This window comes from Mustela nivalis (assembly GCF_964662115.1).
Source record: "Mustela nivalis genome assembly, chromosome: 1".
In the NCBI taxonomy this organism is placed as follows: domain Eukaryota; kingdom Metazoa; phylum Chordata; class Mammalia; order Carnivora; family Mustelidae; genus Mustela; species Mustela nivalis.
In genome coordinates, this window is record NC_139020.1 from 1868152 (window position 1) to 1887537 (window position 19386).

At 66.2% G+C, this 19386-nt stretch overlaps 2 protein-coding genes across 3 annotated transcripts in view; one reads left to right on the plus strand and one right to left on the minus strand.

Annotated features, from left to right (window-relative positions):
- TRPM2 (transient receptor potential cation channel subfamily M member 2) overlaps positions 1-2945 on the minus strand; it is a 55359-nt gene extending 52414 nt beyond the window's left edge. The window contains 1 exon segment of the mRNA XM_082720385.1: positions 2856-2945. Coding sequence (XP_082576511.1) covers positions 2856-2887 — 32 coding nt within the window. The 5' untranslated portion in view covers positions 2888-2945.
- Positions 1-14607, plus strand: part of CFAP410 (cilia and flagella associated protein 410) — a 293294-nt gene extending 278687 nt beyond the window's left edge. Inside the window, exons 2-8 of one of the 2 annotated variants that reach the window (XM_082721176.1) lie at positions 5529-5663; positions 7320-7338; positions 8466-8512; positions 10777-11006; positions 11150-11321; positions 12190-12280; positions 14136-14607. In XM_082721176.1, the coding sequence (XP_082577302.1) occupies positions 5587-5663; positions 7320-7338; positions 8466-8512; positions 10777-11006; positions 11150-11321; positions 12190-12280; positions 14136-14267 (768 nt within the window). In that variant the 5' untranslated portion in view covers positions 5529-5586 and the 3' untranslated portion in view covers positions 14268-14607. Of the gene's footprint in view, positions 1-5528; positions 5664-7319; positions 7339-8465; positions 8513-10776; positions 11007-11149; positions 11322-12189; positions 12281-14135 lie in introns of those variants that run through there. The other variant, XM_082721177.1, reaches the window with a different exon arrangement.
- The last annotated feature ends 4779 nt before the right edge of the window (positions 14608-19386 follow it).

A 19386-nucleotide genomic window follows, 5' to 3' on the forward strand; every position in this document is an offset into this window, starting at 1 on the left:
TGCCAGGGAGCCGTTGCAAGAGCACTTACGAAACATCCTTCCCATAAACATAAAAAGGCCTTTGCCCATGCAGCAGGCCCCCCGCGAGCACTGATGCTGACTGCCCGTCGTCTCAAGTTCAGAGAGAGGAGACGCGACGCAGGGGGCTTTCTCCCCCAGGGACAGCGCACCCGAGAGAAGCAGCTCCTGCGGCGGGAAGAAAACCACAGGCTGCGAGGAAGGGAGCGCTCTGACCGCTTGGCACGGCCGCGCTCGGGTCACGAATAACACGCAGGAGCCGCGGCCGGGCAGCGGGCTCCTGGGGGGCGGGGTCCACGGGCTGGGGAGGCCACGCGGCCAGGGTCTAGGGCGGGGGCTGCACACTTCTGTCCGGCCACCTGGTAAATACTTCAGGCCCTTCAGGCCCAGTATCTCCCCTGAACTGCTCAGCGGAGCCCCTGCAGCCGGGGTGGGGGGGGACGGCGCGGCCGCAGGCGAACGGATGGGCGTGGCCGCGTGCCAATAAAACTTTATTTACAAAGACAGGCGGCAGCTGTGTTTGCAGAGCCCTGGTCCTGAGCAGGGCCTGAGGGAGGAGGGCTTCATGCTGGGGACACCGTGGTCTCCCTTCATCTCTTCCTGTCTGAGGCCAACAGGTCAGCCGCCTCCCCAAACGCTCACGGAAAAGGACGCACTGTGAGATGCAAAGGTGACATGCAAGCGACAGGGCCAGCGGCCGAGTAGCCTGTGGCTCGGGAGTGCGGCTGCTGCCCGCCCGGGTGTGGGCAGACGTGCCCCGAGAGTCAGAGCAGGCCACACGTTTCCAAGCAAACAGTGACGGGGACGGAGCTGGAAGCGACCCCGGGGCCCGCAGGACCTCGCAGGTCCCTGCGCAGGATGGACGCAGGCAGGTCTCTCCCCCTCACCGCCGGCGTGTCCAGATTTGCCGCAGCTCGTCCTTCCCAGTCTCTCTGGGCGCCGGCCGGGGGCACCCTCCAGCAGAGTGGTCGGCGAGGTTTCTTTGCTCACAGGCACCCTCCTTGCCAAGCACCACACTGCGCTCCCCACACCCCTTCGCAGCCCCCACAATGTGACGTGCCCCCACAATGCAATGTGCCAGGGAACCTTCTCGTCCCCAATCCCTGATGAGGGGCCTGTGACTCAGGGAGACTGAGCACCATCCCAGGGACCCCTGGCAGTGTCCAAAGGCACCTGCAGACCCAGCATTCACTGTGTTCAGGCCAACCCCGGGCATTTACTGAACCTTACAGTGTCCAGAACCTGTTTAGGGGCGAGGTTCCAGAACGGGAGCCCAGGTCTCCACGGGGAGAATGGCATCGACAACCTTCGGTCCTGTGTCATAAACACTGAGGCCGCGTGTCCAGAGCAGTGGGGTCCGCACTGTCCGCAGGGCAGGAGCTGGAGAATAAGGGGGGGTCAACGTCAGGGGAGAGCAGGTGCAAAGGCCCTGTGGCAAGAGATGAGGGGGGGCAGAGGCAGGGGCCAGACCGTGAAGGACCTTCTGGCAGGGAAGCAGTTCCCTTGGGCTGACGCAGTGTTGTTTGGGACCCTGTGCTGGTGGGTCAGAGCACCATGGGTCCTCAGACCACAGCACTGGCTAAGGTCCCCACGGGCAGAAGGACAAGGCCAGACCCAGAACGTGTGGGTTCTGTGGGAAGGCAGTGTTGTGCCATGTGGCCTCTGTGGCCACACCCCTTGCGATCTACCTGCGGCCCAGAGCTGCTCGGGACGGACGCCAACTGGTTGAGGACTTTCCCTCCCAAGCTGTCCAGCACCTTGTCCGTGGTGGGTGCCCCTGGTGGGCCTTAACAGGGGCGTTAGGGTCTCCACCTGCTGCGCCCTCCCAGTGCCTCTTGCAGACCCCGCCCTCCCTGGTTTTCTGGTCTTCCTCCCCTCGGGCGCCCTCCACCCTAGAACGTCCAGCATTCTAGCCTTGACTCCGCGCAGGCTCTGATGTCAGTGTTCGTCCTTTCCCGCCAGAGCAGAGAGGCAGGGGCTCCCTCCATGGGGGAGGCTGTTCCCCCTCGGGCCTCATGTACCCCCAGGCATGTTGGGGCTGGCCACCTGGTCACGTGGTGTCCATCAGGGCTTCCAAAGCATGGAGAGCCCCCCTCGGGTGGCCCAGCCTTGCTCCAGAGCAGTGGGGTCCGCACAGTGATTTTCCTGTTCAGGTTCATACCCTCCTCACCCAGACGTCCAACCCCGTGTTTGGCTGGGTCGTATGGTCCACACAGCAGGCTGCCTGCACCCCAGAGGCCCCCAAATCGAGTGAGGGGCTGGGCCTTTATGTCCCATTGGTCAGTCTGTCATGGGATGGGGCTGGGGTGGGCAGCTCCCCCGCAGAGGGCTGGTTCCTGGGAGGGTCTCCGCTGAGAGCCATCTGGAGGCAGAGTGGCTGAAACACCGAGGGGGTGAGTCCCCAGAGGGGAACCAGGCAGGGAGAAGGGCAGGCAGGCCTGTCGGTGTCTGTCGGTACCAGAAAGGCAGCCTGTGGGGGAGCCACGCGGGTCCGGCACGCGGGATGGAGGAAAGGAAGTGTGGGACTCAGCTCGGCTGGAACTAGAGGGAAGGAGACTGTCCTCCTGTAGCCGGGGCCACCATGACGATGCCAGGGCCCCAGCCACGTGGCCATCCTGTGAGCAGAGCCCCAGACAGACGGCTGAGGCGGGGAGAGCCCCCGGAATCCGGAACTGTGCGCCGGGACACGAGGAAGGATGCGGCGGCCAGCCAAAGCCGAGGTCCATTCCGGCGGTGTCCTTCCCGCAGCAACCACCAGCCTACAGCTGCAGGTTCTTTTGATCGGATGTTCCCCTGGGTCACCTCCCTCCTCTCCCCTCCCCCCTCCCATCACCCACCTTGGGCACGCGGCTCCGGTCAGCAGGCCCATCCTTGCTAAGCCGGCCAAGGGCGCTGCCAGGCCAATCCCCAAACGGGCACCCGAGTTACTGGGAAAAGATTTCTTGCTGCTGCGCTCGAGCAGACAGTAGCCGGCGTCCCACGAGGGCAACGGAAGGCTCGGAGGGTGAGTAGCTGCTGAAGCCACCTGAAGCCACTTCCCTGGGCTTCTTGGTCCCATGAACCAACGTTTCATTTTTGGTTTAAGCCAAGTTTGTGCCGAATTTCTGCCTGTGTCAGGGTTCACTCCAAGAAGCAGAAGTCCTATGAGCGTGGCGAAAGACTCTACACAATTGTGGAAGGGAGCTGGAGAGCTGGAGAATTGCGGGGGGCGGGGCACTAAGCAGCCCTCCCCAAGCAGGGGGGCAGGTGCGGAGGGAAGAGCTTACAGGGGGGAGCAGGGGAGCTGGGCAGGCCCAGCTCTGCAAGCAGGACCACAAGGAGGGGGCGGAGGGAGAGGTCTGGGGAAGGCAGTGGCCCCTTCAGAGCTCGGCCACTGGGAGTTTCCCATAAGGGATGCTGGTGGCGGGGAGGGCCTCTGTCGGGAAGAGGGGGACACACTTGTGAGACGGCCCCTGTCCCTCCAACCCGACCCTTCTACATCTGTCCGTTTCTGCCCAGGATGGCCTTCACCGCTCCTCCTCCCCCATTCCAGAGTGAGTGCCCGGGAGTCCAGTCCTGCCCAGAGCTACCCCCGGAAGGGAATTCTGGAAATGCACAGCGACATCCCAAACCACCACACTTAACTTACCGAAAATCCTCACAAGTGTCACCTGAGTCACCAGGACCTTCCATGGGTTCCCACCTGGGCTACCCTCTTGAACACCCAGAGGTGGCGGGGACTGGGGAGGCCCCAGAGGCCAGAGAGCTGTAAGCACAGCTGCCCACTTGCCCTCCGTGTGGGGGCCCCAACAGCTGCTGCCCCTGCCCCCTAGCTGAGAGGTTTCCTGTGAGAGCCGCCTGGACTCAGGGACCAGCGATTCCTGTTCCCCAGTGACTGGTGCCGGGAATTCCACACACGCTGGAGCTGAGGGCCTTGACCTCCTCCTGCAGACCCGCAGGGAGTCGCCACCCCTCTCCCGCCGCAGCATCTCCAGCAAGCCCTCCGCTGCAGCCCTGTCCGGAGAGCCGCAGTCTGTCCCACAGCCCACCTGGACTTGTCCCTTTGCCGGGACAATAAGGGTCCAGGCAGGAGGAGGAGGAGCCATCTCAGCCAGGTGGGGGCCAGCAGGGCCAGCAACTCCCATGCCCCACTGCGTCAGCCCCTGGCCCACAGCTGCCACCTACAATACCCTGTCACAAGCCTGCTCAGTCCCACAGAACCACTTTCTGCAGACGCTGGCTTCTGTCTGCCGGCCACTCCGCCACCCCCTGCTTGGCAGGCTCTCTGGACGGGGGCTCTCTGGGACTGTAGGACCCCTGGTCTCTGGACGGGGGCTCTCTGGGACTGTAGGACTCCCGCACCACACAAGCTCTGGCTGCCCTGAGTCCCGGAGGGGTGCCCGGGACAGCGCGTAAGGCCCGCTTGCATCTCAGGGCCTGTGTCTTCTCCTGGGGCCCGAGGAGACTCCCGCACCACTGTGGGGCACCTCGCCCGCGTCCGTGGGAGAGCGCAGGGCAGGAATCGCACCGCCGTGGCCGGCCAGGCCCGCACAAGGACACCCGGGGCCACAGCGGCGGCGGGAAGCCCCCTCCCGGCGGGGCCCCACGTCGTCTCTGCGCCACCAGCGCCAGGGCCGGTGGGCGCGGGACCTGCCGTGGGTTCTGCTCCCCCGAGTCTCGTCCGAGTCTCGTCTCTCGCCGCGCCGCGGGGCCTTCGTGTAGCCCCGGCCCCCGCCTGCGTCACTGCGGCCGAGAACACGCGCTCGGACAGTGAGGACAGCGAGGCGGGCTCTGGCCGGACCGCGGGCCCCAGGGGCAGCGGGGTCCGCGGCGAGGGGCAGAGGCGGGGCCCGCGGACGGACAGCGGGGACGAGGCGCGGGGGCCTGGCTCGCCGCGGGCCGGGGGCACCGGACCCTCCTCGCCGGCCGAGCGCTCGGCCGGACGCGGGGCGCGGGGACCCGGCGGGCGGGGCGGGGCGGGGCGTCCGCGGAGGGCACTCGCGGGCACGGGCACGGGCGTCCGCGGAGGCCCAGACCGGGTCCGCACGCCGCAGCCGGTCACCCGCGTCTGAACCGCTTAGTCCTCGCGAGCCGCGTCCCGACACGCCCGCGGGGAGCAGGAAGCCCGCGGCCCCGGGGCCGCCCACGACCGCGGGTCGGACAGCGACGCGGGGTCAACAACGTCCCCGCGGTCCTCCGGGCGTGGGGGCTCCAGCTGGGGGCGGGGTCCTCGAGGGCTCGGGGGCTCGGGGGGCCCGGGGCTGGGGCTCGGTCGGGAACGCGGTCCGCACGCGGGCGCGACAGAACCGCGTCACACGCCCGCACCCCACGCCGCACATGCGCAGCCCCGGGCGTCCGGCCCGAGGGGCGGGGCGGGGCGGAGCCAACGTTCCGAGCCAAGCTTCGGTGGTCTCACTGCGCTCGCGCCGCTCCGCCCCCTCGCGGGGTGACCAATGGGCTCGCTGGCCCCGCCCCTGGCGACGCGGGCCCCGCCCCCTGGAGACAGGCCGCGGGGGAGCGGAGACTGTCCGGGTCCGCGGGCTGGGTCGGGCCGGCGGGGCCGCGGTGTGGGTTCCCGGGCGCTCGGCCATGAAGCTGACTCGGAAGATGGTCCTGTCCCGCGCCAAGGCCTCGGAGCTGCACAGCGTGCGGAAGCTCAACTGCTGGTGAGGGCCCAGAGGCCGGGGCGGTCCCCGCGCGTCCTGCCCGCGGCCCGGGACCCGCGGCTGGGCTCTGGGCCTCGGGCGGGACGGGCCGGCGAGGAGCCGCAGGGCGGTCGGGGTGGAAGGACGCGGGTGCCGGGGCCGCTCCGCCTGCGGGAGGTGCTGCCGCAAACCGGGGCCGCGGCCGGGGTCGTCCCGGAGCTTGCACCAACCCCCACCCCGCCCCGGGCTGTGGCCGCGGACGTGCTCTGCCTGCCCGGGGCGGCTGGGATCGCCCGGCGGCTCCTCGCCGGCCTTCGGACAGCGCCAGTGGGGCCCACGGTGCCCACGGTGCCTTCCATTTTCTGACATCCGCGCGCGGGAGCCGGGTCCCCTGCCCGTGGGGGATGCAGGGGTGAGCCGCTCCCTCGCGGGGAAGGTGAGGACACCTGGCAACCCAGTCCTTAGTCCCGGTGCCTTGCTGCCTGGGAGGGGTGAGACGGGATGCAGGAGCTGGGGTCAGTGCAGGCTCCAGGCTGGGCTGGCCAAGTCTGGGGGTCAGTGCAGGCCCTATGCTGGGCTGACCAGGTCTGGGGGTCAGTGCAGGCCCTATGCTGGGCTGACCAGGTCTGGGGGTCAGTGCAGGCCCTATGCTGGGCTGACCAGGTCTGGGGGTCAGTGCAGTCTCCAGGCTGGGCTGGCCAGGTCTGGGGTCAGTGTGGGCTCCAGGCTGGGCTCACCAGGCCTGGGGTCAGTACGGGCTCCAGGCTGGGCTGGCCAAGTCTGGGGGTCAAGTGCGGGCCCTATGCTGGGCTGACCAGGTGTGGGGTCAGTGCGGGCTCCAGGCTGGGCTGGCCAAGTCTGGGGGTCAGTGGGGGCTCCAGGCTGGGCTGACCAGGCCTGGGGTCAGTGCGGGCCCTATGCTGGGCTGGCCAAGTCTGGGGGTCAGTGTGGGCCCTACTCTGGGCTGGCCAGGTGTGGGGTCAGTGCGGGCTCCAGGCTGGGCTGGCCAGGTCTGGCTGGGCCAGGGAAGGACAGATGCGCTTCAGGAACTCCCGAAGGATCTACAGGTGTTCACTGGGGACTCAAGGCAAGGCTCCACGAGCTCCTGTATGCGGGGCAGTGGAGGGAGATGTGGGGAGCTTAGCCCAGAGCCCAGCCTTCCTCCGAGGAAGTGTCGACAGATTGACTGCAGTGAGCTCGCCACTTGTTCCCAATAATATCCCTCTTTGTTTTCCAAGAGGTGGCCGGGCCTTGTCTGAGCAGCAGAGACAAGGGCCCTGATTCAGGCGCGCCGGCGTCTGTGTTCATGAGCTGTGCGCTCAGCCTTTGCACTCGGCCTCACAAGGGCTCACTTGTTGACTTCATCAGTGAGGGACATTGTGCGGCCTTGCCACCGCCTGCGGAGTGAGCAGATCTCTGTCCCCAAGAGCAGCGGCTCTCCTGCTCCTTGGCCGCAGAGGCAGCCCTCAAGCAGGGTCAGAGACTTGGGTCGCAAACAGCCTGTCCCAAGGTTTGACCCTTTGCCGCTCGTCTGGATAGGCCGTCCCTGACTTTGTCACCGACATTGTGGAATTTTAGCCTGTGGACATTTGTCGTTCATTTTTGGAATTTGTGTTTCTAATACTATTTTACTCAACTTTAATCAAATTAAAGTACACATGTCTTTTCTTTCTCTAGGGGCAGCCGCCTCACAGACGTAAGTATTCCGGTGAGCCTCTCCCGGTGCGCTCTGGTCCCGAGAGTTGTATCCTGCGCCCCAGGAGGACCGCGGAGTTTACAGAACTGCACGCGTTCTGTTCAGCCCCGAACTTGCTACTCTGTCCACGTAGCGGTTTGCGTAGCGTGGAACAACTAAGGAAAAAGCTTTGCCCTGTGCCCGGCTTTATTCGGAAGCTCCTGCATGTCCCCGGGCTCACGGAGGAGGGAGCAGCTGGTCCCTTCAGCTCCCGCTCTCGCTGGGATCCAGTGTTGTGCTCTGGCCCCCAGGCCGTGGCAGGGGAGTGGGGCGCAGGGTGGGGGTCCGGGGGCAGCACCCTGAGCGGAGCTGTGGGTCTGTGAACAGATTTCTTCCCTTTCTCTGCCTCCTGGGCTGGAAGTCCCGACGCAGACAGGGACGACGCGCCTGTCTTGTCTTTCTTCCTTACCTTTGTCGCTTGAACCATGCCTTTCCTTGAAAACAGAGTCGAAATCCAGAAGAGCTGATTCCAGCTCACGCTGCCACCGAAACACAGCATGTTCAAACAGCCAAAAACTACCCTAAAAAACCAAAAATACCATCAGAGCAGAAAACCACTCCACGGCACACGTGAAGTGTTCTGAGCAGACTGCGAGCCGGTTGAGGTCAAGGGCCCCGTCTGGCTCCGTGCCTGGCGCGTGGCAGGTGCAGAGACATCTGGGGACTGCCCCGCCCTTTGGCCTCAGAGGTTAGGGACCCGTTGTGGACCCAGCCAGGCCCTTGTTGCTCTTCGCCCCTGAGCTGACAGTATTAGATGGCACGAGATCCAGCTGCAATCCTCTCTCCCTTTTGGCCCAGGTCTGATGGCCGAGGTCCCCTTAGCTGATGTCTTCTGAGGCCTTCGAAGGGTAGGGATCCTGGCCGCATTTGGTGGTGGCGCGAGAGAGACCGTGCGTGTTCCTCCCGCGGGCTGAGGGGTCCCGAGGACAGTGCGGAGTACGGAGTGTGACGCAGAGCCCGCGGGCTCTCTGTGTGCTGTGCCAGCCCTGCCTCGGCGGTGGCGGTGGGGCTGCGTGTGGCCGTGTCCGCGCTGGGCCGGCCGGCGGTGCTGGGCGGTATGTGCGCCACCAGCTTCCTTTACTTCCTAGGTGTCCATCTGCCGGGAGATGCCCAGCCTGGAAGTGATCACACTCAGGTACCTGCACGCGGCTATGCTCTGAGTCCCCAGGCCAGAAGGAAGGCGAGAACCTTCTCAACTTCTCAAGCCCGAGAGAAGCTGAGAAGTCCCATCGGGAGTGTGTCTGGGAGGGCCACCTCTGTGGGTGGGGCAGCCTGGGTGCACAGGGCCCCTCCGATGCTCTGCCTGGCCGTCCCCCTCCAGCTGTGTCCCTGCCCGCCCCTACCACGACCGTGGGAACACACCCACCCAAGGAGCAGCCGCCGCGGAGGCCGCAGTGTCTGCCCCAGAGTTCCCACCGGCTCTGCCCCGTCTCCGGCACGGCGAGGAGCTCCGTCACACGCGCTGCATGACTGTAGCCATCTCTCCGGGGGCATTGGCATCGTAACAGACTAGGAAAACCGTGCATGAGCCAAATGCAGCCGTTGGCATTTCTGGCAGCCGGGCAGTTGGGAAGGCCGGGGGAGGGGGCCTGGGAGTCGCTGCTGCTTGCCGGTTGCTAGTCTCCTCCTTGGGCAAGGCTCAGACCTCTGGGCCTCAGTTTCCTGCCCTGTAATACAGACATGTTACCGGCACCTGCCCGTGTGGGGGCAGCGAGAGGCAGGCGCAGGCGGGGAAACAGAGCGTGGCGAGCGCGCTGGCCCGCCGTCCGTGTCGTGGAGTTCTTGTTACCAGTGAGGCTGGGACTGGAGCTCGGAAGTGTCCCTGATGAGTCAGTGGGTCGCCTTTCTTTCCTGAAAGTGGGCGCAGCTTCCGCCCACCTCTGCCCTGCGTGGGGGGCTCCCTGAGCTGTAGGATCTGTCGCATTCACGGCCCAGAGAAAGGACAGGAGGTCCAGGGTAGTGGACTGAGCTCAGGTACCCAGTGCCCGTGTGGCCAACTGCATTGGAACCCAAGTGTGAGTCGCAGTGTGAACACAGGGTGCCAAGTCCTTTCCTGGGGTGTGGTCACTTCCCTTTGGTCTCAGAGCCTCACACAGGCAGGCTGTCTGTCCTGGCTGCTGTAAGAATCCCGTAGACTGGGCAACTTGTGGACTGTAGACAGCATGTCTCGTGCCTCTGGAGCTGTGAGTCCAAGGGGAAGGTGCTGGCGTTTTCAGTGTCTGGGGAGGCCCCTTCTCCCTCGGTCCCTGTGGGGGAGGAGCGAGGGAGCTCAGGGGAGCTCTTTCCTGAGGACGCCCTGACCCCGTCCCCTCTGAACCCTGTCACCCTGGGGCTTAGGTTTCAGCATAGGAGTTTAGGGGGGACACAACACCGTGCAGCCACAGCTAGCCCGGTGCTCCTGCAGGAGGACGGCAGGCCGGTGTGGCTCGGATCTTCACGGCCCACCCCAGCCCAGGCCTTGGCCGGCTTCTCAGATTTGGAGATGGCGGAGCCTCGCCCTGCTCTGGGCGCCTGGCATCTGCTGCCTATGGGCTGTCGCATGCAGCTCCCCTGTGCTGAGCACAGGCCTCCACACCAGCAGCTCCATCAGTAACCAGGGCCCCCGCTGCCGTGCTGTCCCCACCAGTGCAGCCTCCGGCAGAGAATGTTCTAGATCATCTGGCCCTTCGGGCAGGGTCGCTCCGAGTGGCCCCACTCATGCCCCCCAAGCTGTGCAGGGAGTCACAGCATCCCCAGGACTGCGCGGGGGTGGAGGGGGACTGTCCTGGCCTGCACCGGACTGGGCACCAGTCCTGGCCGCCTGCCCGCCCACTGAGCACGCCTTTGCGGTCCGTCTGACTTTGCGGAGGTGGGAAGCTTTCTGCTTGTGTCCCCGGGAGCCTGTAGGCTCTACCTAGAGGCCTGACGATTTTCCGTCTGTGGTGTGTTCACAAGTCTGAGGGACAAAACGTAAACCCACTTACTTTGTTTCGGGTGTTCAGTTCTGCGGAAGGCTGAGCTCACTGGCGCTTGCTGTGTTGCTGTGGGGTTTTCCGGCCGCTGCCCACTTAGGGGCACAGAGACGTTCTTTGGTGGCCTGTTCCGTGTCCTCTTGACCCCCCAGCTACACGTCCTCCCCCAGTCCCCCGAGGCCTGCACCAAACCAGAGGCCAGAGCATGGCTCCCTGCTCCTCCTGTTTCCAGCCTGAGAGACTTTCCGTCCTTACGCCTCTTACGCCTGAGGTCTTTGTTGAACTTGACTCACAGGGTCCAGTGTTGACCTCCTTCCGCGGAGAGAGCAGATGGGCCTGACCTCGCGGGGGCCTTTTCTGGAGTTTGCAGTGGGCCCGAGAGGGAGGGAGGGGCCACCCTCCGCAAGCGGGGTGCTCGCTGTCCTGATCCCCTGCTGTCCCCGTGCAGCGTCAACAGCGTCTCCACCCTGGAGCCCGTGAGCCAGTGCCGGCAGCTGAGCGAGCTCTACCTGCGGAAGAACCGCATCCCCAGCCTGGCCGAGCTCTTCTACCTGAAAGGCCTGCCGCGCCTGCGCGTGCTCTGGCTGGCGGAGAACCCGTGCTGCGGCCCCGACCCACACCTCTACCGCATGACCGTCCTGCGCAACCTGCCGCACCTGCAGAAGCTGGACAACCAGCGTACGTGTCCGCCCTGGCGGCGCCCCGCACAGCCCTGAACCCTCCAGATGGGCAGCTGCCCCTCCCGGCGCTCTCCTGGGGGGGGGGGCTCCTGTGGGGGCCAGTCCGCTCTGATGCCGTTGCTCCCCGCCCCCGCTCTGAAGCCGTGACCGAGGAGGAGCTGTCCCGTGCGCTGCTGGAGGGAGAGGAGGTCACGGCCCCTGGCACTGAGGGCACAGGGAACAGTGGGCCTGAGCTGTCTTACGCCCTGAGTGCCATGGACACCAGCACCGAGACCCGGCAGGACACACTGAGCTGTGGCGAGGAGGAGACGAGGTGAGCCTGGCCGGGGCCGCAGGCCTACCCCTAGGGTCCTCCTGGGGACTCAGTGGGCCATTCTGGGAAGGAGGGAAGGAGCTGCCTGGCCCGGTTCCTGCCATCTGCAGCTCTCAGTGACCCCCAGCCTGCTTCCGGCTCTGCGTCCGGGAGGCTCCGGGCCCAGGTGTGCGCGCGCACGCGCGTGTGTGTGTGTGTGTGTGTGTGTGTGTGTGTAACCACGCCCGCAGCTGGCGTGCCCTGGAGCTGGAGCAGGTGACATGGGCCGGCGGGCCTGAGAGCACCCCTGGGCCCAGCACTACAGCCTCCCGAGGGCAGGCCAGGAGGCTGTGACTGTGGCCAGCCGAGCTGCTGGTGGGGGGAGGGGAATGCGGCCCAAGGAGGGCACCTCTGACCACAGCACTGCCCATGTGGCTGAAGCAGTCTCTGGGGCCAGGCTGCAGACTGTCACGGGTGTTTCTGAGCAGCCACGGAGCACAGGAAACGTGGTAGGAACAGCCGAGCCCAGTGAGGTGGTCGGGCCGTGGCCACTCGGCAGCCAAGCCGGCCGTTCTGCTGGCCGCCAGTGCAGGAAGCCGTCTGGGTGCCGCCCACGGCTCTGCATTCCCGTTTGTGTTCAGTGGCCCCCACGCTGGGGGAGCCCAGGTGCAGCGAGGGGCCCCCGGGGGGCCAGAGAGATACGCGCTTGCCCGCACGGGCAGGGGTGCCCATCCTTCGTGCCCTGCCCGTGCAGTGCTCCGTCCCTCCAGAAGCAGCGTCACCAAGCGGCGGGTCGCTTGCCTCACTGTGATCGGCGGCTCCGGGGTTGGAAATGGGGCCCCGAGCAGGGCGGGCCTCACGCACCCTGTGCTCCACCTCCTACCTGCAGCATCCGGAGCCAGCCCGGCCTGAAGCCGCCTTCCCGGGAGCGGTTCCCTTCCTTCTCACAGAGGGACGCCGTGAACAGTCACAAGAACAGGGTGAGTGTGACCCGGGGACAGCCCCGGCTGGAGGCGGCCACCTCTCCTGCCGCCCGGCATGTGGATGGTGGGACCGGACAGGCTGTAGACACCCAGGGACCCAGGTTTGAGAAGCCGGCTCTGGGCCGGACTAGAGGGGGTGTCCAGGCCAGCCCCGGAGCGAGAGGGGATCCCCGAAGCAGCCGGCGGCCGCTCCGTGCCGCACACGGGACCCAGGTCCGCCCAGCATCTGGCCTGGGGGTGGGAAGGCGGCTCGAGCAGCTGACGCTGCAGGGGTGCTGCTCGCGGGGGGCCTCCGTGTCCCAGCAGGGCGGCTTCTGTGGCATCGTGGCTCCTGGCGGTCCGTAAGGAGTAGCAGGTTCAAGGAGTGGGTTATGTGGGCAGCTCCGTCCAACGTGCTGGAGCTTTCCAAGCCTCTGCCTCTTTGTTGTTCTGGCCGGTCCTGGGGCTTGTTCCCTTCCTGGTCACCGGGTTGGCCGTCTGATCCAGGCGCACACCCAAGAGGAGAGGGGCCGTGTCTTCCCACGTGTGTCCTGATGGGCGGGAAGGGGCAGCTTCCCTAAGGACCCACACCAGCAGGACTGGCATCATCAGCCAGAGTGGCCACATCCTGAGTATGGCCGGCAGAACGGGGTCACCAGCGTTAGCTTGGCCCAGTGGGGACGTTGCCTCTGTCCCGTGGGAGGAGCTGCTCGAGCAGAGCCGGGGCCGGAGGGAGGCCCGTGACCCGCTGCTCCCGGCTCCCGGCGGCAGCGTCTGACCAAGCTGGGGGACCAGCGCGCAGGCGGGGCTGGGGGCTGCCAGCGCCCCCTCGAGGAACTGAAAAAGCTTGTGGGCGGTGCAGAAGGGATGGACAGAGGCCCTGTCCTTGGGAGGGGCCAGCCCACCCTTCAGGAAAAGCGTCCCCCAGAGCCACTGACAAAAGTGACTGTGGGCTGCAGGCCAGTGTAGGCGGCTGTCCCTGGGCCTGAGGCCCAGCCCTGCACAGGTCACCATCCTCCGCGAGGTCCGTGCACGTGCTCCCCAGCACCTTCAGGGAGGAGCCCGCCGATAGTCCCCGGGGCCGGTCAGTCTCTGCCGATGAGGCAAGGTCCAAAGGACCCACCTCCCCACGTGCAGGCGTCTGCAGAGCATCTGGGGGTTTGGGGTGGGGGGTAGCCTCGCGATTGAATCACTGAGGGGGTTTGGGGTGGGGGGTAGCCTCGCGATTGAATCACTGATCCGGAAAATCACGGAATCCTCTGGAGCAGACAGAGCCACTCTGGGGACAGAAGGGAAGGCTGCGGCTCTGCCCCGAGCAGGAAGCGTGGCTCGGTCCTCCCACGGGAGGTCCTACTAGCCCGAGTGGGAGGACGCAGGCGGCCAGGGAGGCCGAAGCAGTGTAGGGGTGCAGGGGGAACAGGACCCTCGAGGGTTGCTGAGGCCAAAGGTTAGCACCATGGGGCGGGTGGGGGCTCTGGTGCTGGTGCTGAGCCCCACCGTGACCCTCTGAGCTGACATCACGTTGCTGCCGTGCGCTGCGGCTCACAGCTCTACTCGCAGGACGAACCAGCTCGTCGAGTAGCCCGTGTGCAAAATCTCCTCTTGCTCAGGTGCAGATAGAGACCACATGCACACGCATGACACACACGAGCGTGTGTGTGTGTGTGTGTGTGTGTGTGTGTGAGATCGCACGGTCCCGAGCACTGATCCCTACTGTGTGGCCGAGGGCCAGTGGCTTAACCTCTCTGGGCAGTCCCTTCAGGCTCCGTCCACCTGAGTCTCTGTCTGTGTCTGTCCGGGTTGCCTGGAAGGTGACTTGCCCGAGGTGTCCATGTCAGGGTGGGGCCCTCAGACGGTGACTCTGTGCCCCCAGAACAACGTGCTGAGCGCCGTCCTGCTGCTGCTGCGGGAGCTGGACGCCGAGGGGCTGGAGGCCGTGCGGCAGACCGTGGTCGGCCGGCTCCAGGCCCTGCACAAGCTGGAGCTGCAGGAGGACGTGGAGTGACGGTCAGTTGGGACCGAGCTGCCAAGCCTTCTTCCCACAACCCCGTGCCCAAGCGCCTGGGAGATGTGGGGTCCCTGCCACAGCCACGGCCTCCACGGGACCCCGGCTGAGTCCCAGCATGCGGGCCATGTCGCAGGAAGCTCTGGCCCACCTGGGGGCGCCAGGCCCTCGGTGTGGATGGCGCCGCCGCGAGAGCCAGCAGAGCATCGGGCACTGTGCTGGGTGCCCTCCCTGCGTGGGGCCCAGTGCCCACCGGCCTGCACGGGGGCTCCCCGGACTTGTCTCTTCCTGAGGCAGGCAGGGCCCCCACTGTCCCTAATAAATAATCTTACCAAAGTCCGATCTGGAAGCAGGCGTTTCCTAGGGGACAGACGTGACCTTGACAGTGTTTCAAAGGTGAGGGCCATTGCTCACACGCATTTCCCCTGTTGGTTCTCTGACCCAGCTGTGGGATAGGCTCTGTCCACTGCGGCCACCGAGGCATTGCGTGTCACCGGCAGGGCTGGGGAGGGCTGGAGAACTCACCTTCCCTTTTTCTCTGCTTTCTTAAGAGCCTGCAGGGTGCAGAGGTTTGTGCGGGACGGGCAGGATCCGGGTGCAGTCGTGGGAGAGGCAGCTGGTGGGGAGGACACCGTGGGGAGAGCCGCGGGCCTTGCTCTGAGGCGCAGGCCCTAAGCGGTCATGCTGCAGGCCAGGGGCAGGTCCCTTCCTAGCCCCCCCGCCCCCAGCGCCTGAGGACGCCTCCCCGGGCTGGGCAGCGGCAAGCTTTCTGAGCTGGTAGCCGGCCTTCGGGGGCTGCCGCAGCCCGGACTGGAGCAGGGGTGCCCTCCACCCCCACTCCGGTTGGGGGACCCAGATCTCTGTAATATGTCCGTCGCCGTGTGAACAGAGGGGTGACCTGTGCGCCATGTGCAAGAATCCGATGGGGCGACTGCCCGGGAGACGCCACTCTCTTAAAGGGAAGGCTGCTCTCAGGCCAGCGGGTTTCAAACTGCCCCGGGCCCAGGGCTGCCTGCCGCGGGGCGCTGGGTGCCGGGCGGGGGGTTTCTCTCCGGGGCGTCTGTGGGTCTCCAGGAGCTGAGGAGCAGAAGCAAGGCATCGCTGCAGGGGGATCTGGGGAGGTGGCTGCAGGGACACACGTGTGCCCTCCACTGTACGTGTGGACGGTGGTCGGACTGTCAATAAAGCGTCTCAAAGGAAGTTGGAGTATTTGTGTTAAATTGAGGACAGCCGCCCCCTTCCCCACCCAGCTGACCGGGCGCACACCAACTTCCTGCACGCGCTGTCTGGTGCGCCCCAGGTGGGGACCTGGGATTGGCCGCGGGGCTGGTCCTCTGCTCCCCCAGGGTGGCCGGGGAGGTCTGAGTTCGGGGAAAGACGCCCTGCGAGGTGCCCTTTGATCTTGGCTGGGGGAGCTGTGCGGGAGGACCAGGCAGGGGAAGGGGTCCCCCAGATGGCGGGGCACTAGCTCAGCTTGTTCCCGATGGTCCTCCGGTGGTTGTGCTCCCAGGAGGCCTCCATCCCCCCAGCAAAGGACTGAGAAATGCTCACGGGTCCCCCGTGTTGGTTCTGGAGTCAGATCAGCTGGGGAAATTTGAGAAGCACCCAGGTCTTTGCTGCCGGGGTTCTCCGCAAACAGACACGGGCTCCAGGGCTGCCCTGGAGGCCCGGAGTTCTGGGAGGACCCGCCGGGGCCTGGGGGCCACCCGGGCTCACCTAGTGGGCTGCCAGCACACATCTGGGGAGTTCTGTCCAGCCAAGGGAGCACTGGCCGCGCTGGGAGTGGACGCCCACAGTGGGCTTGCGGAGTGCAGGCGGAGCTGGGCATGCACGTCCCGCGGTGGAGCTGGTTTGCTGGCCCGCGACACCTGCACCCCTGCATTCCTAGTGTGCGTTCGGCCAGGCTGTGACCAGCGTGAGCGTGGGCACGTGGGACCCCACGCTTGCTGGGTGCTGTGCCCCCACATCCCGTAGCCGGATCTTAGACGTCCCCCGGGAATCGAGCCGTTGGAGGCCCGCAGGGCTGCCTGGTCTCTCGCAAGGAGGAAATGCTGTTCGTGTGTAAAGGGCCGAGCTGCCCATCATGGTGCCACCATGGGAAGGCCGGTGGCCACGGCCCTCGCCCAGGAGCCCCACCTGCGCCCTCCCCTCCGCAGGGGCTGGCGGGGAATGTGGGGGTGGGGCAGGGTGAGAGAAACCTGGGAATGCGTCCACCTCACCCCTGCCTTCAAGACATCGGGCAGGAAAACCGGGGCACCTGCCTCCGTGCGCAGCAGCTGGGGGTCCCCGTGGTGAGCATCCTCACTGTGCCCGCGGACCGAGCGTGCCGGGCCGGGGGCCATGTTGGGGGCCTGGGACAGGGCCGACGCCTGCTGCTGCGCGCCCCGCCCCACACGCAGGCCCTGAGGCCGCGCCATGAGCGCGAGGGCACCCGTGTGCAGGAGCCTCTGGGCCGTTTCCCAGCAGCGCCTCCAGCGCCCCCCGAGCCCTGCTCACAGCGGAAGTGTCAGGAAGTGTGCAAGCCTCCGGACACGGGGCCTCCTGCTTCAGCAGATGCTTCTCAGGGCCTGGGAACCCTGGTAAGATTTACTTGTGAGCTTCGTTCCCTGCAAAGCTTGCAGAAGCACCCGTGTCCCCAGGGCCTGAGACAGTCCGCGCAGAGCGGCAGGACACGCAGGGATGAAGGGACAGGACGGCGCACTGTGGCCACCTGTGTCCCAGAGCCGCCGGCAGCCAGCTTGCCCTGGGGACACAGCCGCCTTCACACAAGGGACAGTGGCTTCAGGGGAGCTGCCCTCCAGGGCCGCCCTGCGCTGTGGGGACAGCCCTCTGGGCGGAGAGCAGGCCAGCCTCAGCCCACGGGGCCGAACAGGGGCTGGGGGGGCTGGGGGCAGGGCTGCCTCCCGAGGCAGGTGGAGTGCCAGCGCTGTGCTCCGGACTGTGTAGACACCTCCCCTGTGCCGCACCCTGCAGCAGACCGCCCCCCAGCCCCTCCCAGGACCCTGCCCCAGTCTCAGGTGACCAGCGGGCGATGGCTGCTACCTAGTTCACCACATTCCCGGGGCCTCCAGCACCCCTTCCCCAGCCACGCTCCCGAGGCCTGACTCTGGCCTCAGACCCCCAGCTCAGCACATGCTTTCCTGCACATGAGGGCAGGGCTTGCTGTGCGTCTAGGCTGGGAACGTGATGCATACTCTGCACATATGGCCGAAGTGAAGGAGCTTCACGGATGTTCACAGATGTCACTCAAAGTCCCTAACCAGCTGCTTCAGTGAATCAGAAGGGAGATTTGCCTGGGTGGGCCTGGTCTAATCAGGGAGCACCCTCAGCCCGCAGCCCTCTCCTGGCCCAGCCAGCTGCCTGCCCCAGCTGCCCCCCCAATCTCCGCACAGCAGGGACCCACTGTGGGTGCCCTCCCTTCCACGTTGTGTGAGTTTGGGTTCACGGGCAGACTCGTCAAGGCATTGGCCGTGTCTTTGGGCCACTGGCCCCACAGCAGACTCCGCACGGTGTCCATACGGTGGATCAGGAAGTCTCCAGCGTCTGTCCAGAGCCTCCCCGGATCGTGTTCAGAGGCCCACGTGCGCACACACTCTGGGAACGTGGAAGCCACTTCCTGGGATCTCGCATCCGCCCGAGCAGCCCTGCCCTGGGCTGAGGCCTCCCACGTGGCAAGCCCCTGACCCTTGGGCGCGGTGCAGAGGACACACTTGGTGCTCTATGGCCAGGTGACTGGTACCACCCCAGCTTTTGGCACCTTCGGGGGCCCCATACAGTGTCCTCGAAGACCAGCTGGAGGGCAGAGCCCACTGAGCCTGGGGTCCAGCGCCGGCTCCGCGCTCCGCAATCTGCGATGGCCCCACGACAGCCAGGCCTCCGGGGCCTCCTCCAGGACGGGGAGCCCCCCCTTTGCTTGGGGAGCAGGGCCTGGCTGCAGGGAGGGGGTGTCGGGACAGTGGGGACCCAGCCCAGACGCACAGCTCTGAGCTGCAGCCTCCCCACTCACACGCGTAGGCACGCACGTGTGCACTCACCTGTGCAGACACAGCCCACGTGCACACGTGCGTCCAGACACGCACACACGCAGTTACACGTGCACACTCACATGCCTACGTATGCATGCAGGCACACACGTGCACACACACTCACACGTGCTCATGTGTGCGGCCACAGAGGTGCACACACGCACTCATGCAGGGGCATACTCAAGTTTCTGGGACCCAGGAACTGGTCCCTGGTCTCTCGAGGGTCAGACACTTGGGACCCTTCCTTGGGGAACTGTCCCCTCCTCGGCCTGCCCCGGAGCGCCCCGCTCATTGGAGGCGGAGTAGACCTGAAGGCTTTTAGGCTCAGGGCCCCCCCCCCAGTGAGGAGGGCATGGTCCCCCGGCCTGGCCCCCACCAAGCCTGCTGCTCCCGGAGTGACCAAGGCATCCTGCCAAAGTCTTGGGAACATGAAGACAGCTGGAGGGACAGAGGGCCCCAGTCTGGTCCCTAGGCTCAACCAGGAGACCCCCCGCCGCCAGGAGCCCCCGATGTGGCCTGTGACCCCCTAAGGCCAAGGGATCCCCCACAAAACCTCATGGGTACCAGCACCCCGTCCCCGAGACTCTGCAGGTGCTGAGGGCAGGAGTGCGACCAGGAGCAGCCCGGCCCTGTGTCCCCGCGACCGCGGTGAACAGAAGTGGTTGTGCAGCAAGCTCAGGAGGGACAGGGGTGCTCCCGAGAGCCAGTGTTGGGGTTCAGCTCAGCCCCCTGGGGACCTGGTGCCGGCACACTGGACAGCAAGGCTCCGTGCTGTTCCCTGAGCTCGTGGTGGATGGGCCCTCGGCTCCCCGTGACATTTCTGACAGCCTCCCCTGTCCCCCAGGCCCCAGGGTCTCCCTGTGGGGCTCTCCCAGATCAGCCGCTCGCCCCAGGACCTCGGGCTGTTTCTGAGACCCCATTCTAGGCAGTGGGGGCGACTGTCCCAGGTCAGACTCAGGGCCCGGACCCAGGCTCAGAAACCCTTCCCGGACTGGGGGAGGCCAGGCCTGTGCGCACAGGCTGGGGACTCCCACCAGACGCCCACCCTCCCGGAAGGTTTCACAGGGCCCGCTCCCCAGAGACCGGCCGCACTC